The sequence below is a fragment of the Gopherus evgoodei genome, chromosome 1, assembly GCF_007399415.2.
Source record: "Gopherus evgoodei ecotype Sinaloan lineage chromosome 1, rGopEvg1_v1.p, whole genome shotgun sequence".
Taxonomy (NCBI): Eukaryota; Metazoa; Chordata; order Testudines; family Testudinidae; genus Gopherus; species Gopherus evgoodei.
Genome location: NC_044322.1, coordinates 76,213,635 through 76,233,106, shown reverse-complemented (window position 1 = coordinate 76,233,106; position 19,472 = coordinate 76,213,635). Strand labels below are relative to the sequence as shown.

Sequence of the window (19,472 nt, the reverse complement as noted above, 5' to 3'; positions counted from 1 at the left end):
AGGGACCATGAAAAATCTGTGAAAGCTCATGGGGTGAATCACTTGGTTGCCACCCCTTACCACCATCAAACCAATGGCCTGGTGAAGAGGTTTAATGGAACTTTGGGGGCCATGATACGTAAATTCGTAAATGAACACTCCAATGATTGGGACCTAGTGTTGCAGCAGTTGCTTTTTGCCTACAGGGCTGTGCCACATCCCAGTTTAGGGTTTTCACCCTTCGAACTTGTGTATGGCCACGAGGTTAAGGGGCCATTACAGTTGGTGAAGCAGCAATGGGAGGGGTTTACGTCTTCTCCAGGAACTAACATTCTAGACTTTGTAAGTAACCTACAAAGCACCCTCTGACACTCTTTAGCCCTTGCTAAAGAAAACCTAAAGAATACTCAGGAAGAGCAAAAGGCCTGGTATGATAAACATACCAAAGAACGTTCCTTCAAAGTAGGAGACCAGGTTATGGTCTTGAAGGCTCAACAGGCCCATAAGATGGAAGCATCATGGGAAGGGGCATTCACAGTCCGAGAGCGCCTGGGAGCTCTTAACTATCTCATAGCATTTCCCACCTCAACCCTAAAGCCTAAAGTGTACCATGTTAATTCTCTCAAGCCCTTTTATTCCCGAGACTTCAAGGTTTGTCAGTTTTCAGCCTAGGGAGAAGATGACGCTGAGTGGCCTGAAGGTGTCTACTATGAAGGAAAAAGTGACGGTGGCGTGGAAGATATGAACCTCTCCACAACCTTGGAACGTCTGCAGCAGCAACAGATCAAGAAGCTGTGCACTAGCTTCGCCCCATTGTTCTCAGCCACTCCAGGACGGACTAAACGGGCAATCCACTCCATTGACACAAGTAATGCTCACCCAATTAGAACCCCACTCTACCAGGTGTCTCCTCATTCCTAAGCTGCTATAGAACGGGAGATCCAAAACATGCTACAGATGGGTATAATCAGCCCCTCTACCAGTGCATGGGCATCTCCAGTGGTTCTAGTACCCAAACCAGATAGGGAAATAGGCTTTTGCGTGGACTACCGTAAGCTAAATGCTGTAACTCATCCTGACAACTATCCAATGCCACGCACCGATGAGCTATTGGAGAAATTGGGATGTGCCCAGTTCATCTCTGCAACAGACTTAACCAAAGGGTACTAGCAAGTACCGCTAGATGAACCCGCCAAAGAAAGGTCAGCCTTCATCACACATGCAGGGGTGTATGAATTTAATGTGCTTCCTTTCGGGCTGCAAAATGCATCCGCCACCTTCCAAAGACTTGTAGATGGTCTCCTAGCAGGATTGGAAGAATCTGCAGTTGCCTACCTCGATGATGTGGCCATTTTTTCTGATTCATGGGCAGAACACCTGGAAAAAGTCTTTGAGCGCATAAGGCAGGCAGGACTAACTGTTAAGGCTAAAAAGTGTCAGATAGACCAAAACAGAGTGACTTACCTTGGACACCAGGTGGGTCGAGGAATAATAAACCCCCTACAGGCCAAGGTGGATGCTATCCAAAAGTGGCCTGTCCCAAAGTCAAAGAAACAGGTCCAATCCTTCTTAGGCTTGGCCGGGTATTACAGGCGATTTGTACCACACTACAGCCAAATCGCTGCCCCACTAACAGACCTGACCAAAAAGACCCAGCCAAATGCAGTTAAGTGGACTGATGAGTGTCAGACGGCTTTTACCCAGCTTAAGGCAACACTCATGTCTGGCCCAGTGCTAAGGGCCCCAGACTTTGACAAACCATTCCTACTAACCACAGATGCATCTGAGCATGGTGTGGGAGCAGTTTTAATGCAGAAAGGACCGGATCAAAACTTCCATCCTGTCGTGTTTCTCAGCAAGAAACTGTCCGAGAGGGAAAGCCACTGGTGAATCAGTGAAAAAGAATGCTACGCTATTGTGTATGCCCTGGAAAAGCTACGCCCATACGTTTGGGGATGGCAGTTCCAACTACAAACCGACCATGCTGCGCTAAAGTGACTTCATACTGCCAAGGGAAACAACAAAAAACTGCTTCGATGAAGTTTAGATCTCCAAGATTTTGATTTTGAAATTCAATACATTTCAGGAGCTTCTAACAAAGTAGCTGATGCACTCTCCCATGAAAGTTTCCCAGAATCAACTGGTTAAAAATTGTCCTTAACATGTGAAAAGTCTTGTAGTTTACATAATTAGTAGTATATTTAAAGGTGCATGTGTTTTATTAATCTGTTTATTCTAAAGTTCTAGGAAGAAATCACCGCCAGTGTGGTTCCACACTGTCTGAGATTTGGGGGGCGTGTCATAAACAGATGGTTAAGGGTTAATGTCTCTTTTACCTGTAAAGGATTAAGAAGCTCAGTGAACCTGGCTGACACCTGACCAGAGGACCAATAGGGGGACAAGATACTTTCAAATCTTGGTGGAGGGAAGTCTTTGTTTGTGCTTTTTCTGTTGTTTGTTGTTCGCTCTTGGGGCTAAGAGGGACCAGATGTACATCCAGGCTTTCCCAATCTTTCTGAATCAGTCTTTCATGTTTCAAAATTGTAAGTAATAGCCAGGCAAGGCAGATTAGTCTTGTGTTTGTTTTCTTAACTTGTAAATGTGTCTTTTTGCTGGAAGGATTTTTACCTCTGTTTGCTGTAACTTTGAATCTAAGGCTAGTGGGGGGATCGGGGGTCCCTCTAGTCTATATGAATCTGAGTACCCTGTAAAGCATTTTCCATCCTGATTTTACAGAGATAATTTTTACCTTTTCTTTCTTTAATTAAAAGCTTTCTTTTTAAGAACCTGATTGATTTTTCCGTGTTTTAAAATCCAAGGGATTGAGTCTGAACTCACCAGGGATTGGTGGGGGGAAAGAAGGGGGGATGGTTAATTCCTCTTTGTTTTAAGATCCAAGGATTTTGGATCTGTGTAAGCCTCTCAAGGCAACCCAGGGACGGGAGAGTCTGTGGCGGGGGGGGGGGGGGAGGGGGAAGGAGGGGGATGGTTAATTTCTGCTTGTTTTAAGACCCAATGGGTTTGGGTCTTGGGTTCCCCAGGGAAGGTTTTGGGGGAACAGAAAGTGTGCCAGACACTACATTCTGGCTGGTGGCAGCGTACCAGAATTAAGCTAGTAATTAAGCTTAAAAGTGTTCATGCAGGTCCCCACTTCTTGAACTCTAAAGTTTAAAGTGGGGAAAAAACCTTGATAACTGCTCACTGCTGGATGCCAACTCTGACTGTGGTGTTACGTAAGTAGCTTGGGAAGGTGGGTCTCAGAGGTTGAACAGACAGACTGGAAAGGTCAGAGAACCAACATTGTCTTAGCCAAGCTGGCACAATGATGATCAGTGTGGCAAGATCCATCTTAAATTTGTGAATATCAGGGATGAGTGGGATCCGGGGAAAGGCATACATGAGCACTGATCCCCAATTCAAATGTCAGTTAAAGAGAGTCGCTGAAGAGCAAAACTGACATTTTTTTTTGTCATTCATTACAAACAGTTTGAGAGTTGGAATGCCCCATTTTCTGGAGATGGACTTCAGAATGCTGTTCTTCATAGACCACTCATGATTCTGGGAGAAATTCTTGCTGAGGTTATCAGCCAACTAATTTGGAGCACCCAGGAAGTGTGCGGCTATATGAATGAGGGCATCTTCAGAAGAGCTAAAACTTTACTGCTTCCTGACAGAGCTGGTTGGGGCAGACTTTACCCTGCTTGTACACATAATACATTGCAGCAGTATTGTCAGTAAGTATGTGAATCTCCGTGCCCTTGATCTGACCCAAAAGTCTCAGCCTGCATTGCAAATCACTCAAAGCTCCACGATGTTGATGTGAAAGGAGAGTTCTCATTCTGTTCACAAATCTGAATTTTCAATGTACTTAGATGCGTTCCTCTCCCTGCCCCATAACCGCCCTAGTGTGGAGCCATGGGAAACTATAGTCCTGGTCGGTGGAGGACAGGAAAAGGAGACACCTTCACATATATTGTTCTGATCTTCCCACGATGCTAGGGACTCCAGAATCACCAGTGGCACTTGGACAATCCATCCAATGAGAGACAGACCAACTTCAACAAAGTTTGAAGAGGATGAAGGTGCAATCTCAAATGCATGTGGCCTATATCAAAAAGTGAGTCCACAACAAAGAGGAAGAGTAAATCTGCTGCTGTTTGATAAACCTGTGGGATTGATATGATCAGTGCTGAGGCTGATGTTGCTGGTCCTAGACTCAATGACTGCCCAACATACAGTACCAGAGTTGATGGTACAGTGCTTGAATGATCTTGCTTCTCTACAGAGCATGTAGATGGCCCAGGTCTATCCTGAGCACTCTAGGAACCCCAGTGCCACCCAGCACACCTTTTAGAAGAAGAGGAAGAATCTCCTTGAGCCAAGGGCACTACTACTAACATAAACAAAATATCAAGAGAAAACTAGCTGAGAGAACAACAGAAGTGTAAGTTAAGGTACCACATGGAACGATCCGAGTCAAGCCGTAGGCACTGAGAAGGAACTGAAGGGGCCCGGGTAGCGCTACGCTTAAATAGTCCTAAGAGAGGCTACAAGGGCCAGAGGGCATGCAGTGCTCCTACAGGTATTTCTAGGCAATGTTCTCTGACTTCAGTGCATTGGTCACACACAAGTCTGCAACCAAAGAAGAACTGATTAAACCTTTAAGCAATTATGTTTATAATCTCCCTCTCTCTCTCACACACACACACTTCACTTTTTACATTTGAAGTAAATGTAGTGCTTATGAAACAAAGGAAATGAAAAAGAATTGATATCCTTGAGGGGTGAAGTCAACACTTTAGCCACAAATGCACTCATAATGCTAACTTCCTTCACACCACTACTGGGCCAACATGCCTTAACTTTTTCTGAAGGGTGCAGTCTCCATGCAAATATGATTCTTTGACTCTCCCCTGAAACTGCCAACAAGTACACTAATTAAGACTTTGATGTTAGTGCTTTTGAAGATACAGTTTGTCACAGATTACATATTTTGAAAATGGGTATTTTGGGGTAAGAAACATTTCAGCTACAAAACTCATTTTCTTATAGACTCATAGACTCATAGACTAATAGGTCAGAAGGGACCAATCTGATCATCTAGTCTGACCTCCTGCACAAGGCAGGCCACAGAACCCCACCCATCCAATTTTATAACAACCCCTATCTTTCTTTCTCAGCTTCGAAAATAAAACAAACATGCCCTACTAATTATAAAATTCACAGAGAGAGAAAGACCTATTCAGTCCATCCTCCTATAAATACATGATTATTCTCTGAAATATATTTTTACTAATGCATTGTCCAATCTAGTTTCAGAAGTCTCAAAGTATTATCTTTTGGGTTATTTTATATTGTGTAGTTCATTAATTTAAATGATTTCACATAAAAATAGTTAATTATTCCTCTTTCACCATCTCATTTGTGATATAAAATAGCAAATAAGCAATTTTAGCTCCAAGAGTGAGCGTTTCTTATTTCTCTGGCAGAATACCATTGCTGCAACATGCAATAGCATAATTACACACTCTAAGTAGAACTATGTGCACAGAATGTACAGGACAAACTATTGGCAACAGAATCTCAGATCTGAATGCAGGGAAAAAAAAAGATCTAATCTATTATCTCAAGGCTCAGCTATTATTGACAAACTAAGAACATATAAAGCTTTCTCTTAAACATATGATGATATAAATTATACCTACACCAATACTTTTATTAGTAAACTAAATTAGAACAGAAACAAGTCCAATATTACATTGAATTTTAACTTTTAAAAGCAAAGAAAATAAAGCTAAAGCAATCTATTTAGAGTTAGATAACTCAGTAATCTGAAAACATATTTCTAAGGATTTAAAACCAAATGAAAACTGCTTTAAAAAGCTGGATTTTTTATAATCCAAGGGTACAAGATGTATGCACCTACAAAAATTAAAATCGGGTTAACATAGAGCATACTCCCTGACACACTACAAATGTAAATTTTTCTAGAGCAGGTTACTCCTTTCAATAGCATTGTGACAAATACAATCAACATGGGATGGGGGTTACATCTAAATATGGGAGTAACTATATTTTGCGGATACAGGCTAACATGGCTGCTACTCTGAAATATATGCACAGTTGTTATGTACTAGGAAATCCTATTGCTGCTAACATATACCTACTGTGTAAGCAGCAAGACTGTTGTTATCCCAGCCAGCTTCTATCTCATCCTGCTCTTCCATATTGTTTGTATTTGATACAATGTTATTAAAAGGGGTAGCTTGGGGAAAACATCATAACTTAGACAAATCTCCAGGGCTGTCTAATCATATTAGGGACCTCTCCAACTCCCAGATACCACGGGATCAGGAGGATGCAAAGATGGCTTAAAGCCACCTTAAACCCTCTCCTCCCATTGGACTGCAAGTTCTGTGCTGGGTCTCTTAGCCTGTGTCTACACAGCAAAGAAAAATCTGTGGTTGGACTGTGCCAGACAATTCAGGCTTTCAGGGCTGTTTCATTTCTGTGTAGACTTCAGACTCGGTGGGGAGCCCAAGCACTGGGACCCTCCCACCCCACAGGGTCCTATAGCCCAAGCTCTAGTCTGAAAGTCTACATAGCAATAAAACAGCCCAGCAGCCCGAGCCCTGCAAGCCCGAGTCAGCTAGCACAGGCCAGCCGAGGGTGTCTAGTTATTGTGTAGACATACCCTTAGAGGATCAGCACAGAACCTCACCCTATTTGTTCAGATATGTAGGCAAAGGCTATCTAAATGTAGGGCCTGGCAGGCAAAGACACAAAGTTTGAACTTGATTCAGGCAATGAGTCAAGACTAATGCTCACTGAGCTAAAACATGCTTGTTTTACTGTTATCTTATCCCCATCCTCCATCCCCCATACTGTTTTTGCCCCTATTGTGATCAATTGTATTGGACACAGTAAGCTCATTGGGGTAGGGACAGTCTTTTAAGTTAATGTTTGTACTATGCTTAGCACAAAATGGCCCCATCATAAGAATGACATTCACAACACTGATATCTCATCCACTCAAATGTCCACTCCCCCCTAATCATCCAAACAATCTAAAACCAAAAATATCCCAGTATAGTCTTAACCCCAAAAAAGATGACCCAGACATTCCAAGTGATTTCACTACTGCTATTTATGTGGAAAGCACTCAGTTATTACGACAAATAGTACAAATGCCTAAAACAGACAGATCCCTGACTAGGCCATTACAGACTATTGTTGTATTAATAAATGAAACATAATGAGGAGTCAATGAAGTGATAGTAATAATCACATTTCAATAGTCTCTTCCACACGCACATACTCTGCAGAGAAAAAATGTCAACATTATTTGATACAAGCCATTTCACTTGCGTAAATATATCATTTCTTACAAGGACAATGATAGCATACAAGAGTAAAGGCCTTATTAGTCAACCTCCCCTTCTCATCTCTTCCAAAAAAGTATAGCTTTTCAAAGTGAAGAGATTCAGAGTGGCCCCAAAATTCAAAGGATGAAATCTTGGCCCCACTGAAGTTAATGGTAAAATCCCATTTCAATGGAGCCAGGATTTAATTCTAAATCTTTTGTTTCATATTGCTCTGGGAAGCAGATTTCAAGATTTCTATGGCACACAAATGAATGATCCAAATATTAATGTTCAGAACTTTAAAAATAATGAACATGTTTTCTTCAAATGGGTTGTTTTTGCTTCTTTGGTTATTTGAATTAAAATGCCAAGATTTCAATTGTAGTATACAGGGAACGTTTGTCCTTCCTCCTCCTCACATGTTTTTAAACAATAGCAAGTTCAATATTGTCCCCTTTCATTTTCCCCAAAAGATCACCATTTTGTGTAAACCAAGCATGGAAGATTTCAGCCATAGAGAGATCTATTTAAAAAACTTACAATCAACTGGAGGAGGTTGGTTTAAAATGAATACAACTATAATTACAGCTTTCACTACCTCAGAAGCTATAACAGTAAAGAATACCAATGATTAATTTCAAAAGAATGCAGTGTCCTCATTTTCATCATCATTAGATTCACTCAAATCTTTTTTTAAAAAAATAAGAAAACAATGGTAGATATTAAGTAACAGTAAAAATAGACATGGTAAAATAATAATTTGTATTACAATTCTTTCCTTTTTAAAAACTGAACAACAGTTCAATAGTAAACCAATTTTTTCAAAAAGTCTTGTATTGCAAGCATACAATTTTAAGGTTTAATTATAATTCATTACAATATTTATCAAGTAGCTAATACTTTCAATTCCAGCAACAGATCTTTTACCTGCTAAACACCAGATGAAATAAGAAAGTTTGCAGGCATAAGGAAGAAACCCTTCTAAACTATGATTCTCTCTTTGGGAAAATTCTCCATTATCCTAATGAGGGTGGAAGTCCAAACAATTCTAAATGTATCTGATGTTGACACATAAATATCCCTCCGGAAGAACAACACATGCATTTCCAATAGCATGTGTTTATATTACTGTCAGTAGCATATATCAAATATACATTAATAAACGTTATATTGGGTCAAAATTAGAAAGCCATGCCAGATTCCAGGTACAGCTACTTGTAAAGTTTCAAACAATATCCACATCTTAGTTGTTGAAAGCACCTCAGCCCAATCCAAGGCATCTTTATAACCTCACACTCTTTTGTGAGCTGTTATTTACACATAAAATGTAACATCCTTTTGCAAAATTCCTTTGTTATACTTAAGTGAATATACCATCGGTCTATCTCATTTTAATGACATGTAGTCCCTAAATGGAACCTCAAATAGAATCCTTGTTTGGGATTTTTCTGGGTGAAAGGAAGGCAGGTAGAAGATGGGAGATGGATCAGAATCCTTGAATATGCCTTTCAACCTTAGGGTCTGATCCTTCAACAAGTGCATTTCAGGGCGCCACATGGACTCCATGATGTACTTAAAACACAGTGAGTTTCAGGTGGAAACAGGAACTAAGACCTTGATCCTGCAACTGAAAGGGGCCTGTTTTCTGGATCCAGTCTGGATATGAACCAAGATAGTTGAAATCTCATGAAAAGAAATGACCTCACAAAGATTTCATCAGGTAAAATGGGAGATCTTGTTATTTTTGCCACTTTGGGCAAACATCTTTCAAAAATAGTTTATAAGATTTCTACACTGTCAAACTTGAACTCTAGTCATGGTTTTATCTTGAACCAAAATTTTGAAACCTCATCAGTGCCTAATACATATCTGGCTCTAGCTTTCCTGGACCATACCTAATTAATATTAATCATTCATTGAATTAAAACCAAATTATATTTATGTATTGTATTGGAGAACCAAGGACTGGGCTTTATCATGTTAGATCGGGGTGGGCAAACTTTTTGGCCTGAGGGCCACATCGGGGTTACCCAACTGTATGGAGGGCCGGGTAGGGAAGGCTGTGCCTCCCCAAACAGTCTAGCCCCTACCCGCTATTTGCCCCCTCCCACTTCTCCCCACCCACCTGCCCTCTCAGAACCCCCAACCCATCCACCCCCCTTGCTCCTTTTTCCCTGACCGCCCCTTCCCTGAACTCTCGCCCCCTATCCAACACCCTGCTCCCAGTCCCCGACTGCCCCAACCCCTATCCACACCCCCGTCCCCGACAGCCCCTCTGGGACTCCCATCCCCTATCCAACCACCCTCTGCTCCTCGTCCCCTGACCACCCCCTGATGGAACCCCACGCCCCTAACTTCCCCCCAAAAAACCCCACCTCCTTATCGAACCCCCCCGCTCCCTGTCCCCTGACTGACCTCCTGACCCCTATCCACATCCCCACCCCCAACAGGCTCCCCAGGACTCCCACTCCTCCCTGCTCCCCATCCCCTGACCGCGCCCCCCAGAACCTCTGCCCCATCCAACCGCCCCCTCCTCCCTGACTGCCCTCCAGGACCCCCTACCCCCTTACCAGCAGCAGGAGCTTGCAGTCGCAACACCCGGGCAGAGCCAGCTGTGCTCCCCATGCTGCCCAGCGGCAGTGTGGCTGCGGGGGAGGGACCAGGCAGGACAGCCCCACAGGCTGGATGTGGCTCATGGGCTGTAGTTTGCCCACGTCTGTGTTAGATGTTATATACATATGTAATAAAAAAAAGACAGTGCACGTCCCATACACCTAACAATCAAAGAGTACAATAAGAAACAAGAGGTGGAGAGAGTAATATGGTAACAGTGGGATGATTGTTTGGTATAATAAGGAGTGCTTAACATTTAGCACAAGTATATAAGTATATAAATTTATAATATTTAGTACAGATGTTTAAGATGCAATAAATATTTTTAATATAAAATGCAATAATTTTTTCAATACACACTATGTAATTTGTACCGAAAGGATTTATTGCACCTTGAATCTCTACCTAAAAACGCTTGTGCTAAATATTATATATCATCACAAACAATGCATCTTTTATAAGAACACCAATACCACCAGAAAAAACAGTATAATTTGGGTCCAAACTTACTTTCCGCAGTTTGCATTATTATCTCATCAAGTTCTTTTTCCAGTTTTTCATAAGTGTCTAGCTTTGCCTGATGCTCAGAATTCTGTGCCTGAAGTTCAGTAATGCGTGTCTCACTAGATGCTTGAAGGCTATAAAACTCCTTAGTGAGAACCTGAGAGAATGAACAACAGAACAAATGCAAAGATTGGGATTTTAAGATATATTTGAGGGAGGCGAAAATACGTATGTGAAAGATTCGGTAGTCTAATATTTAAAGATAACAGATTTTCAGTGTTTGTTGAAAAGTCCAATTTAATGTGTCATTCAGAAAAGGGAAAAAATCTTTTTAACAACAGATATTCGCTAAATATACTTTCTTGGACAGATCTACTCTCTTGAGTTATGTGCCATGCAACAAGACATCTGACAGCTCTTTAAAGCTCTAGTTATTTCATGAGCCTCTACTTGAGGACACAACCAAAATCCTCATGGGAGGAGAATCAAGAAAAAAGGATGGGGGGGGGGGAAGTGTTTAATACTGTACATAGGATTTTAAATAATGGAAGGTATTTGTTTTGTTGTTTACTTTGATTAGTTCAAGGGACTTCTTTAATAAAAGGATAAATGCATAATTATCACAATTTGATATTTATGATGCACTTTTTTCCTATAAATATAGAGAACTAAATATTAATATCAGACGGGTAGCTGTGTTAGTCTGGATCTGTAAAAGCAGCAAACAGTCCTGTGGCACCTTATAGACTAACAGACATTTTGGAGCATGAGCTTTCGTGGGTGAATACCCACTTCGTCATGCATCTGACGAAGTGGTTATTCGCCCACGAAAGCTCATGCTCCAAAACGTCTGTTAGTCTATAAGGTGCCACAGGACTCTTTGCTGCTTTTAAATATTAATACATTAACAACATTCAAGACTAGCAAAAATAATTAACACAATAGGCTGAGGACTTAAATAAAAATAAGCACATACTCAATTCAAAGTAGAAACTGTAAATGCAAATGTGAGAATCTTAAAAGCAAAAACAGGTGAGCTAGAATGCCTGGAAATGGAAAAAGACCATGACAAAAGAAACATTTCTAAAACAAAGTGGAATGACAAAAACCAGTGTAACTCTTTAATATCTAGTTATATACTATACAGTAAGGAGAAAATAGTTGGAATAAGTGGGGGTGTACACAGGATATGGAGATTACTTACTTGTAACCAAAGTCCTTCAAGATGGACTCTGCATATTCATATCTTGGCACATGTTAACAGGTGCCAGTGAACAGTGCAACCTTCTACTAGTAGTGCCTAATAGATAGCTTACATGCCCCCTTCCCATCCCTCCTCTCAATGTCCAAGCACGTAGAACCAATCTACCAAACTGGGCACCTAATTTAACCATGTTATCTAATGAATGTTTAATCATATGTATTGAACTCCCCATGGCTGAGTTACAAATTTCAATTAGCAGGACCTGTCTTGCACTGCCTCATCCATCTAGATAATATCTGCGTGGAAATGGGGTTCCCAGTTAACCACATATGAATCAAAATTTGTGTGAAAATCTAAAATCCTTGGTCCTATCTAAATATAACAATCTTTTTTCATCCAAACAGTGTAACTTTGATTCGCTCTTATTTGAATGAGATCTGGGAAAAAACGCTGAAAGAGTAACAGATTAATTGACATGGAAATTGGAAATTATTTTTGGTATGAATCTGGGATGTGGGGGAAGAACTATATACTCTATGATGTATATACTCAATCATAAGCCAGTTTGTTTATAAGCCGAACCCACCCCCAAGATGGATAAGTAAAAATGGAAAATTTTTATAATCCATTCATAAGCCGACTCTGTAATTCAGGAGTCGGCAAACTTTGGCTCCTGGGCCATCAGGATAAGTCGCTGGTGGGCTGAGATAGTTTGTTTACCTCGAGCATCCGCAGGCACGAAGGTAAACTTAAGTGTCCCAACGCTCCAGCTGCTTATCCTTACAGGCCGGGACAGCAACTGGTGGGGAAATATTTTTGCGGGGGGGGGGGGGGGAGAAGCTGGGAGCCAGAGGAGTAACCCCTGTCACCCCCCCCCATGATCCCACCCCTAACCTGGGACCCCCACACGCTCCCCATTCCATCTGTTCCCACCTTATCTGGGGAGGGCCAGGGGAGGATGTCTCTAACCTGGTTGGAGCTGCTCCGCCAGGCTGGACAGAGCAGCTGCAGCCTGCTCTGGTGAGCCAGCCCGGGCGGAGCGGCCGCAGCATGTTCCAGTGGGCTGGGCCGGGCGGCACAACTGCAGCGTGCTCCAGTGGCCGAGTGGCGCAACCACAGCCTGCTCTGGCTTCAGCCTACCAGCCCTGGAACTGCAGCTGCTTCGGAGGCAGGGGGGAGAGCAACGTAGCCAGAAGCAGAGAGACTCTGGCCCTGCCTCTTCCCTTCTGTCTCTGCTGGCTGTGCTGCCACTCCTTGCTCCCTCTGCTGGGGGGAGGGACTGTGTCCCACCTCTCCCTCTTTATGCTCATTCATAAGCTGACCCCCTTCTCCGGTGCTTCCCTTTTTTACTAAAAAAATTCAGCTTATGAATGAGTATATATGGTACTTTGTTTTTATAAAAATTCAGAAATGGAGGGTCAGACATTAAGACATGAAGTTCACTACCTCTCCTGGCAGATGTTCTTGGTTTAATAAATGCATGCTTAATTGACAGATTAAGCAGAAAAAAAGAAGATAAAGGCTTCAAGTGTGAAGACATAAGCTATGGTAGTATTGTACTAAGTTCAAAACCCATGGAGTAATAAGTTCTCTCAGCAGGGAATTCAAATTTAGTAAACCTTTGGGGAAAAATATTCTTAATATCGTGCAAGAATATAGTATTACCATCTATTTGCATATGAAAAGCTGTGATTGCAGCTAAATGCACCCATAGTGATGCAACAGATAAATCCTTATCTTCCAGAAACAGCAAATACTCCAGTATTGATTGAATAGGAGCTGATACAGAATCAATACCCTAATCAGATACACAGTAAAAATCTTTTCTATTTAAAATCATAACATTTTGTAGTTGATTGTCTTCTAGCATTAAGTAAAACATGTATATCTACAGAGTAAGATTTCTCTAGTTTTGTCAGAGCCCTATTGCCCACTGTAGTGTTACTGTGGCTTTAAGAGAATTAACAGCATCTTCAAGTATGGGAGCTGACAGTTGGAGGAGGCAGTTGGTTTTAGGTTAGACTGACTGACCTGAGTTAAGATGCAAGATTAAATATGTTAATTATGATCTAATAAAGACTGTTGTTAAGTTACTAGCAATGAATTATTATTAAGCTAGTGGATTACTTCAATATAAAACAACACACTCATGCTGTCAGATGCAAGGAAAGCAGCTCCAAATGGCATTTCCCTGGATGCTGTGACAGAAGGTCCAGTGAAGCTTCTGTAGTATTCCTTGGAAAGAAGGAGCAAGCCTGTTTACACCACTGTTGCCTCTGGCCATGCTAGGGTGATAAGCATCATCTTGGCTGAATCCTGTCTGATCTTTTTCACAACCTTCAACATTAAAGGAAATAGTGGGGAAGCATACATTAGCTCTGTGCTCCAATGGAGGAGAAATGCATCTGTTAGAGACTGTGTATCCATGTCCACTCTTGAACAAAAATAATGGTCCTTTGTGTGTTGATCATTGTGGCAAATAAATCTATTTTTGGAGTACCCCAAAGAGCAAATATATATTGACTCAGAATCTTTCATGGATAATTCATGCAACTGGGAAGAGTCTCTGATTAGTTGGTCTGCTAACTAGTTGAGGGATCCTGTCAGACACAGAGCTACAGGATAAAATCTTGTTCAGCCCTCGTCCAGACTAACCCGCGGCATCGGCGGGTTAAAATCGATTGCTCGGGGATCGATATATCGCGTCTAGTCTGGACGCGATGTATCGATTCCCGAGCGCGCTTACATCGATTCCGGAACTCCATCAACCCGAACGGAGTTCCGGAATCGACACGGAGACCCGCGGACATCGATGCAGCGCCATCCAGACGGGTGAGTACCTCGATTTTAGAAATTCGACTTCAGCTACGTTATTCCCGTAGCTGAAGTTGCGTATCTAAAATCGATTTTAATATCTAGTCTGGACGTGGCCTTAGTATACATCTATCCCAGAGCTTCATTGCCTCCCTGCAAAGTTGCCAGGACCAGACTCCTCCACCCCATTTATTTACATAGTATATCTCTGCCATATTGTCCATGGTCACTTGAACCACAGATCCTTGCATCTGAGGAAGGAATTATCTGAATATCAACTGAATTGCTCTTAACTCTAGAATTCTGATATGAAGATGACATTTCTGTTGATTCCAGAGACCCTTGTTAAAACTGTGTTCAGGTGTGCACTCTGGCCTGTTTTTGAGGAGCCTGTTGTAACCATTATGGACAGGGAGGAAGGACTGAACATCATTCTTCTTAGTACATGACCCTGATCCATACATCTATGGATTTCTCTGAAATGGTAAGTCCATGTTGCTAACTGCCTGCCTGAAGTTCTTTGCCAAACAATGTTGAAGAGGTCTCATCCCTTGTTCTGCATAAGGCACGACATAGGTGATTGATGCCTTAAGACACAGTAGGGACAGAAAAAACTTTAGACTCTAAAATAGAGACCGAATCATGTTTTATCTTCAGGAATTTCCCTTGTCCTTTTGGAGTTGAGAAACTATCCCATGAACAGAATTTTGTGAGGGGGTCAATAGGGATTTTTTTTCCTATTCATGAAAAACCCCAAACTTTGGAACAGAGAGCACGTGAATTAGCTGATGCCTTTTAGTTCATCTTTGGGGGCTGCTTTAGGAGCCAATTGTTTAAAAACAGAAAAAAAAAAAAACCAACCACCCTTGTCTTCCCAGAAAAGCCACCGCTACACAATGGCATATTGTATAGATTCAGAGTGCCAATGAAAAGCCAAAGAGGAGCACGTTGTATTGGAAATGGTTTGCCCTATGGCATAATTAAGGTACTTCCTGTGTGACAGTCTTACACTGAAATATAAAGGTAAGCTTCTTTGAGATCCAGTAAACCAGTCCAGATACGACAGGGAAGGGATAATGGATCCTAGAGTTATCATTCCGAAGCAAGTCCTTCGAATGTACTTGTTTAGCTTCCTCAGATCCAAGATCAGACAAAGACCTCAATTCTTTCTGTGGAATTAGGGAACAATGGGAGAAGAACCTCAGATTCCTGAGATTTATTGAAACTTCGCTTATTGCTTCTTCCCTTAATTGAGAGTTGGTTTACATTATTGACCCTGATTCATGAGAAGGATCCCTGAAAAGGGGAAGAGGGGAGGTTGGTCTGGAGTGAAGGTGTCAAACTTTATGGTATTTCCTCCTTTATAGTGTCCAAATACCATCAGTCTGTGGTGATCTTTAGCCAGTTGATTTAACATTGGCCTTAAAGGTTTCCAAATGTCTAGGAAACAGACTTTAAGGCTGGTGTGCTGCTCGTCAATTGCATGTCAAACCCATGGTAAAGAAGGTAAAGAAATAATTGAAGACTAATTACTTTGTCTCATCCTGGATTTAAAGTGGCATCTTTTATACCACTCAATAGAAGATGATTGCTGTTGTAGCTGCTGGTAGTGTCATCTGCCTATGTTGAAAGAGGAGAAAGAAGTAAGATAAGATGGAGAATAGTGTCTCTGACATCTGAAAACAGATACAGGAATTCTCTTCCTGAAAGGTGGCAAGAGATCCTAAGATCAAGTTGTTGATCTTGTCTCTTTCATGTTTTCTAAAATTTCACCTGTTTTTCAACTGAAAAGTCCATCCCTCTGAAACAGAAGCTCCTCAACTTTTGACTTCCTTTCATGGAGAAGAGGAGCATAGCCATGCATATCTCTGGAGTGTTATTGCTGTTACTACTCATCTTGAGGATACATCTGAGATATCAAAGGACACTCTCAGTGCATGCTTAGCAACATTTTGGCCTTCCTTAATGAGCCAGTCTGCAGGGTTTGTTGGAGAGATTCTTGATAAACAGAGAAATTTTGTTCCAAAGGTAAAACTGATATCTGGCCATTATGGTTAGGTAGTTAGCTGTTCACATGTTGAAAGATGAAGACACCAGGTTTCCTTCCCAAATAATGTGGCCTTTTCCCTTCTCTATCACTGAGAGTAGAACACAAATATCCCAATCTTGACCTTTGCATTGTTGTAGCCACCGATAGAGAATTAAGAGGAGCATGTACATGGAAACAAGAAAATCCTTCATACGGAATGTGATACAGCTCATCTGCCTTTCTAGCAAATGGTTGACAGAAAGATGGAGTAGTCCATATTGATTTTGGCTGCCAGAGACCCTCCAGCAAGAGATGAGAAAATTTGCTTGTGAAGGTATTTCCCAGGATATCAAAAACAGGATGAGAAGATTCCTCCACTGAAACCAAAGGTAATTTTAAAGTAGAAACCAATTTGCTGATTAACTCTTGAAATCAGACAGCATCCTCAGATGATGAAGAAGATGAGATTACTCTGAAGTTTTCATCTGCAGAGAATTTGCCTGCAGGTTCTTGTTCGTGATGTGAAGGTATCACATTTCCTTGTTCATCATCTAGAATATTTTGTATCAGAGTAACAGACTTCTCTCCTGTCAGCAGATCTGTTGATACAGGAGCCATGAATGACATAATGAACAACAGTAACTAACACTAAAACTAACTGTGGTACCTTGTATTCAATGTTTACCCCTTTTATATGCTTATGATATATTTTGTGCAAAGCATGCTTTGTGAGGTATCATTTGAAAACTCATAATCTGCTGAACATCATTGTCCTGTTAAAATATGCGTAACATCAGTGCATGTAAAATTATGAGATTTTGCTATACGATTGTTGTTGAAATATGCTGTAGTTCTGGGTAACACCTAGACTAATTTCTCAAAGACAAAGGCACACTCACATGCCAGCGAGGTGCTAAAAGGCATTACCTGCTTAATTGGAGATTCACCAGCAGGGAAGTTTTAAACAAGAAATTTATAATTCACCTGAAAGATAGTTGGCATGTACTCAATGTAACTGCCTCACCCCATGACCCAGCAAAGACTTTTCCTTTCAGAGTATAAAACAGGAGAAAAATGCCTCCCCCCTCACCTCTCCTCCTTGTATTGCTCTGCCCATAACATCAAGGAATACCTGAAGAACACTGAATGAACGGGAGTGGTCCCAGTCTGAAAGGAAATTTAGCCTGTAAACTGTCTGCAGCATCTGGTGTGGTGAGAATGATGTTTGTTTCAAATCATATTTAGCTTGGTAAATTTTAGGGATTAGATTGGGTTTTATCTTTCTATTTTTTTTGTAACCAATTCTGCCTTATCATTTATAAATTTAAAATCTATCTTTCTCTAGTCGAGAAACATGTTTATTGTTTTATCTAAACCAGTGTGTTTGGTTGAAGTATTTGGGAGGCCTCCACTTGAGACAATAACACTGGTGCACATTCATTATCCTTTGTTGGAATGACAGGCTAATTTACGAGCTTGTACAGTCCAGTGGGCTACTGAACAGTACAAGATGCATATTTTTGGGTAACAAGGCTGGGACTGAGGCATATGGTGGAGTCAGCCTGTATCTATTCATGGATGGCTGGGCATAGCATTCAAGTATTCAGCTGGGAGTGACTTTACATGCGGATAGCTCTGAGTGAGGAGAGCCTGGAGGGACCTGCTGTTCACTAGCAAAGCAATGTAAAAGGCAACCGTGGCTGGAGAGTTAAAGGGACACAGCAGTTCAGCAGTCCAGGTTGTAGCCTGGGGAATATCACACTAACTACTACCTATCCAATTATTAAAACAACGAACAAGGCACTTAGTTAACTGTCGTTAAAAGACCTTTAATCTGAAGGAGGATCACATCCATCCATGGTCAGTGACAACCACTGCCATGCCCCTTTTTATAGCCTCAACCTCAGAATGTGCTCAGATACTGGGGCTAAGGAGGGAGGCATGAAAGTGATCTAATAGGCACTACTATTAGAAGGCTGCACCATTCAACAGCACTGATTGGCACATATCCCAAGAGTGGGAATATGCAGAGGGCACTCAAAGAAGGGCTAGAAGATTCCACAGAATCTATGGAGATAAAATTGTGAGTGGAGAGGACAATTCAGTTGAATCTGTATGGATATAAAACCCAGGTTTCAGAAATACATGAGTAACATGTAAGGTTATAATACTGGCATAATGATCAGAAAAGGAATACTGTGTGCACAATCTTGAGAGCACTCAAAGAGGTAACAAAGTCTAATATAACAATGACAAACAGGGGACTTCAAATTACAACAACATAAAATGGTCAAATGTCACAGCTGGACAAGCCAAAAAAAGCAATTTCTCAACACCTTAAAGATGAATTCTTGGAAAAGCTAGTTCTAGAGCATACAAGAGGAGAAGCTTTTCTCCACTTAGGCCTAAGTAACAAACAGGAGTGGTTCAAGAAGTTACGTGATCACAACATAGTTTGTGATCACAACATAGTTTGTGATCACAACATAGTTTAAGTTCACTATCTTCAGGGAGGAAAGGTACTGAAAGGAACCAAAAACTAGTACAATGCCATTAAATTTTAGAAAGTGGGATTAAAGAAAAGGGAAGCTACTCATGAAGGCCCTCAAGTCAAAAGCATAATATGATATGATCTGGAGACCAAACCTGGATAGATACTGAATAAAGAAGTTTGGACTCAAAGCAAGTATTCCTTTTAATATTCTTTATATCAGTAAATAGAACTAGATACATTTTTGATAGCACTTATTTAAATCTCTGATCTGTCAGGAGTCCTGTGAGTACAGTACAGTTAAATTCTAAGCTTGACCACAAAGAGATGTCCTGGTTCCAATTCTTTAGATTTGGTATAACTGGGATTGGCTAAGGCTATTTACAACAGTACATAAACTCACAGCTCTCTTTCATTTCTTCAGCCGTAAAACAAGCTGTACATAGTTTTGTACAGGTCCAACTATTTCAGTTA

General features: G+C 41.2%; 1 protein-coding gene across 1 annotated transcript in view; it reads right to left on the bottom strand.

Moving 5' to 3' along the window:
• Positions 1 to 19,472, bottom strand: part of PIBF1 (progesterone immunomodulatory binding factor 1) — a 195,693-nt gene that overhangs the window by 65,851 nt on the left and 110,370 nt on the right. Inside the window, 1 exon segment of the mRNA XM_030566449.1 lies at positions 10,467 to 10,617. Coding sequence (XP_030422309.1) covers positions 10,467 to 10,617 — 151 coding nt within the window.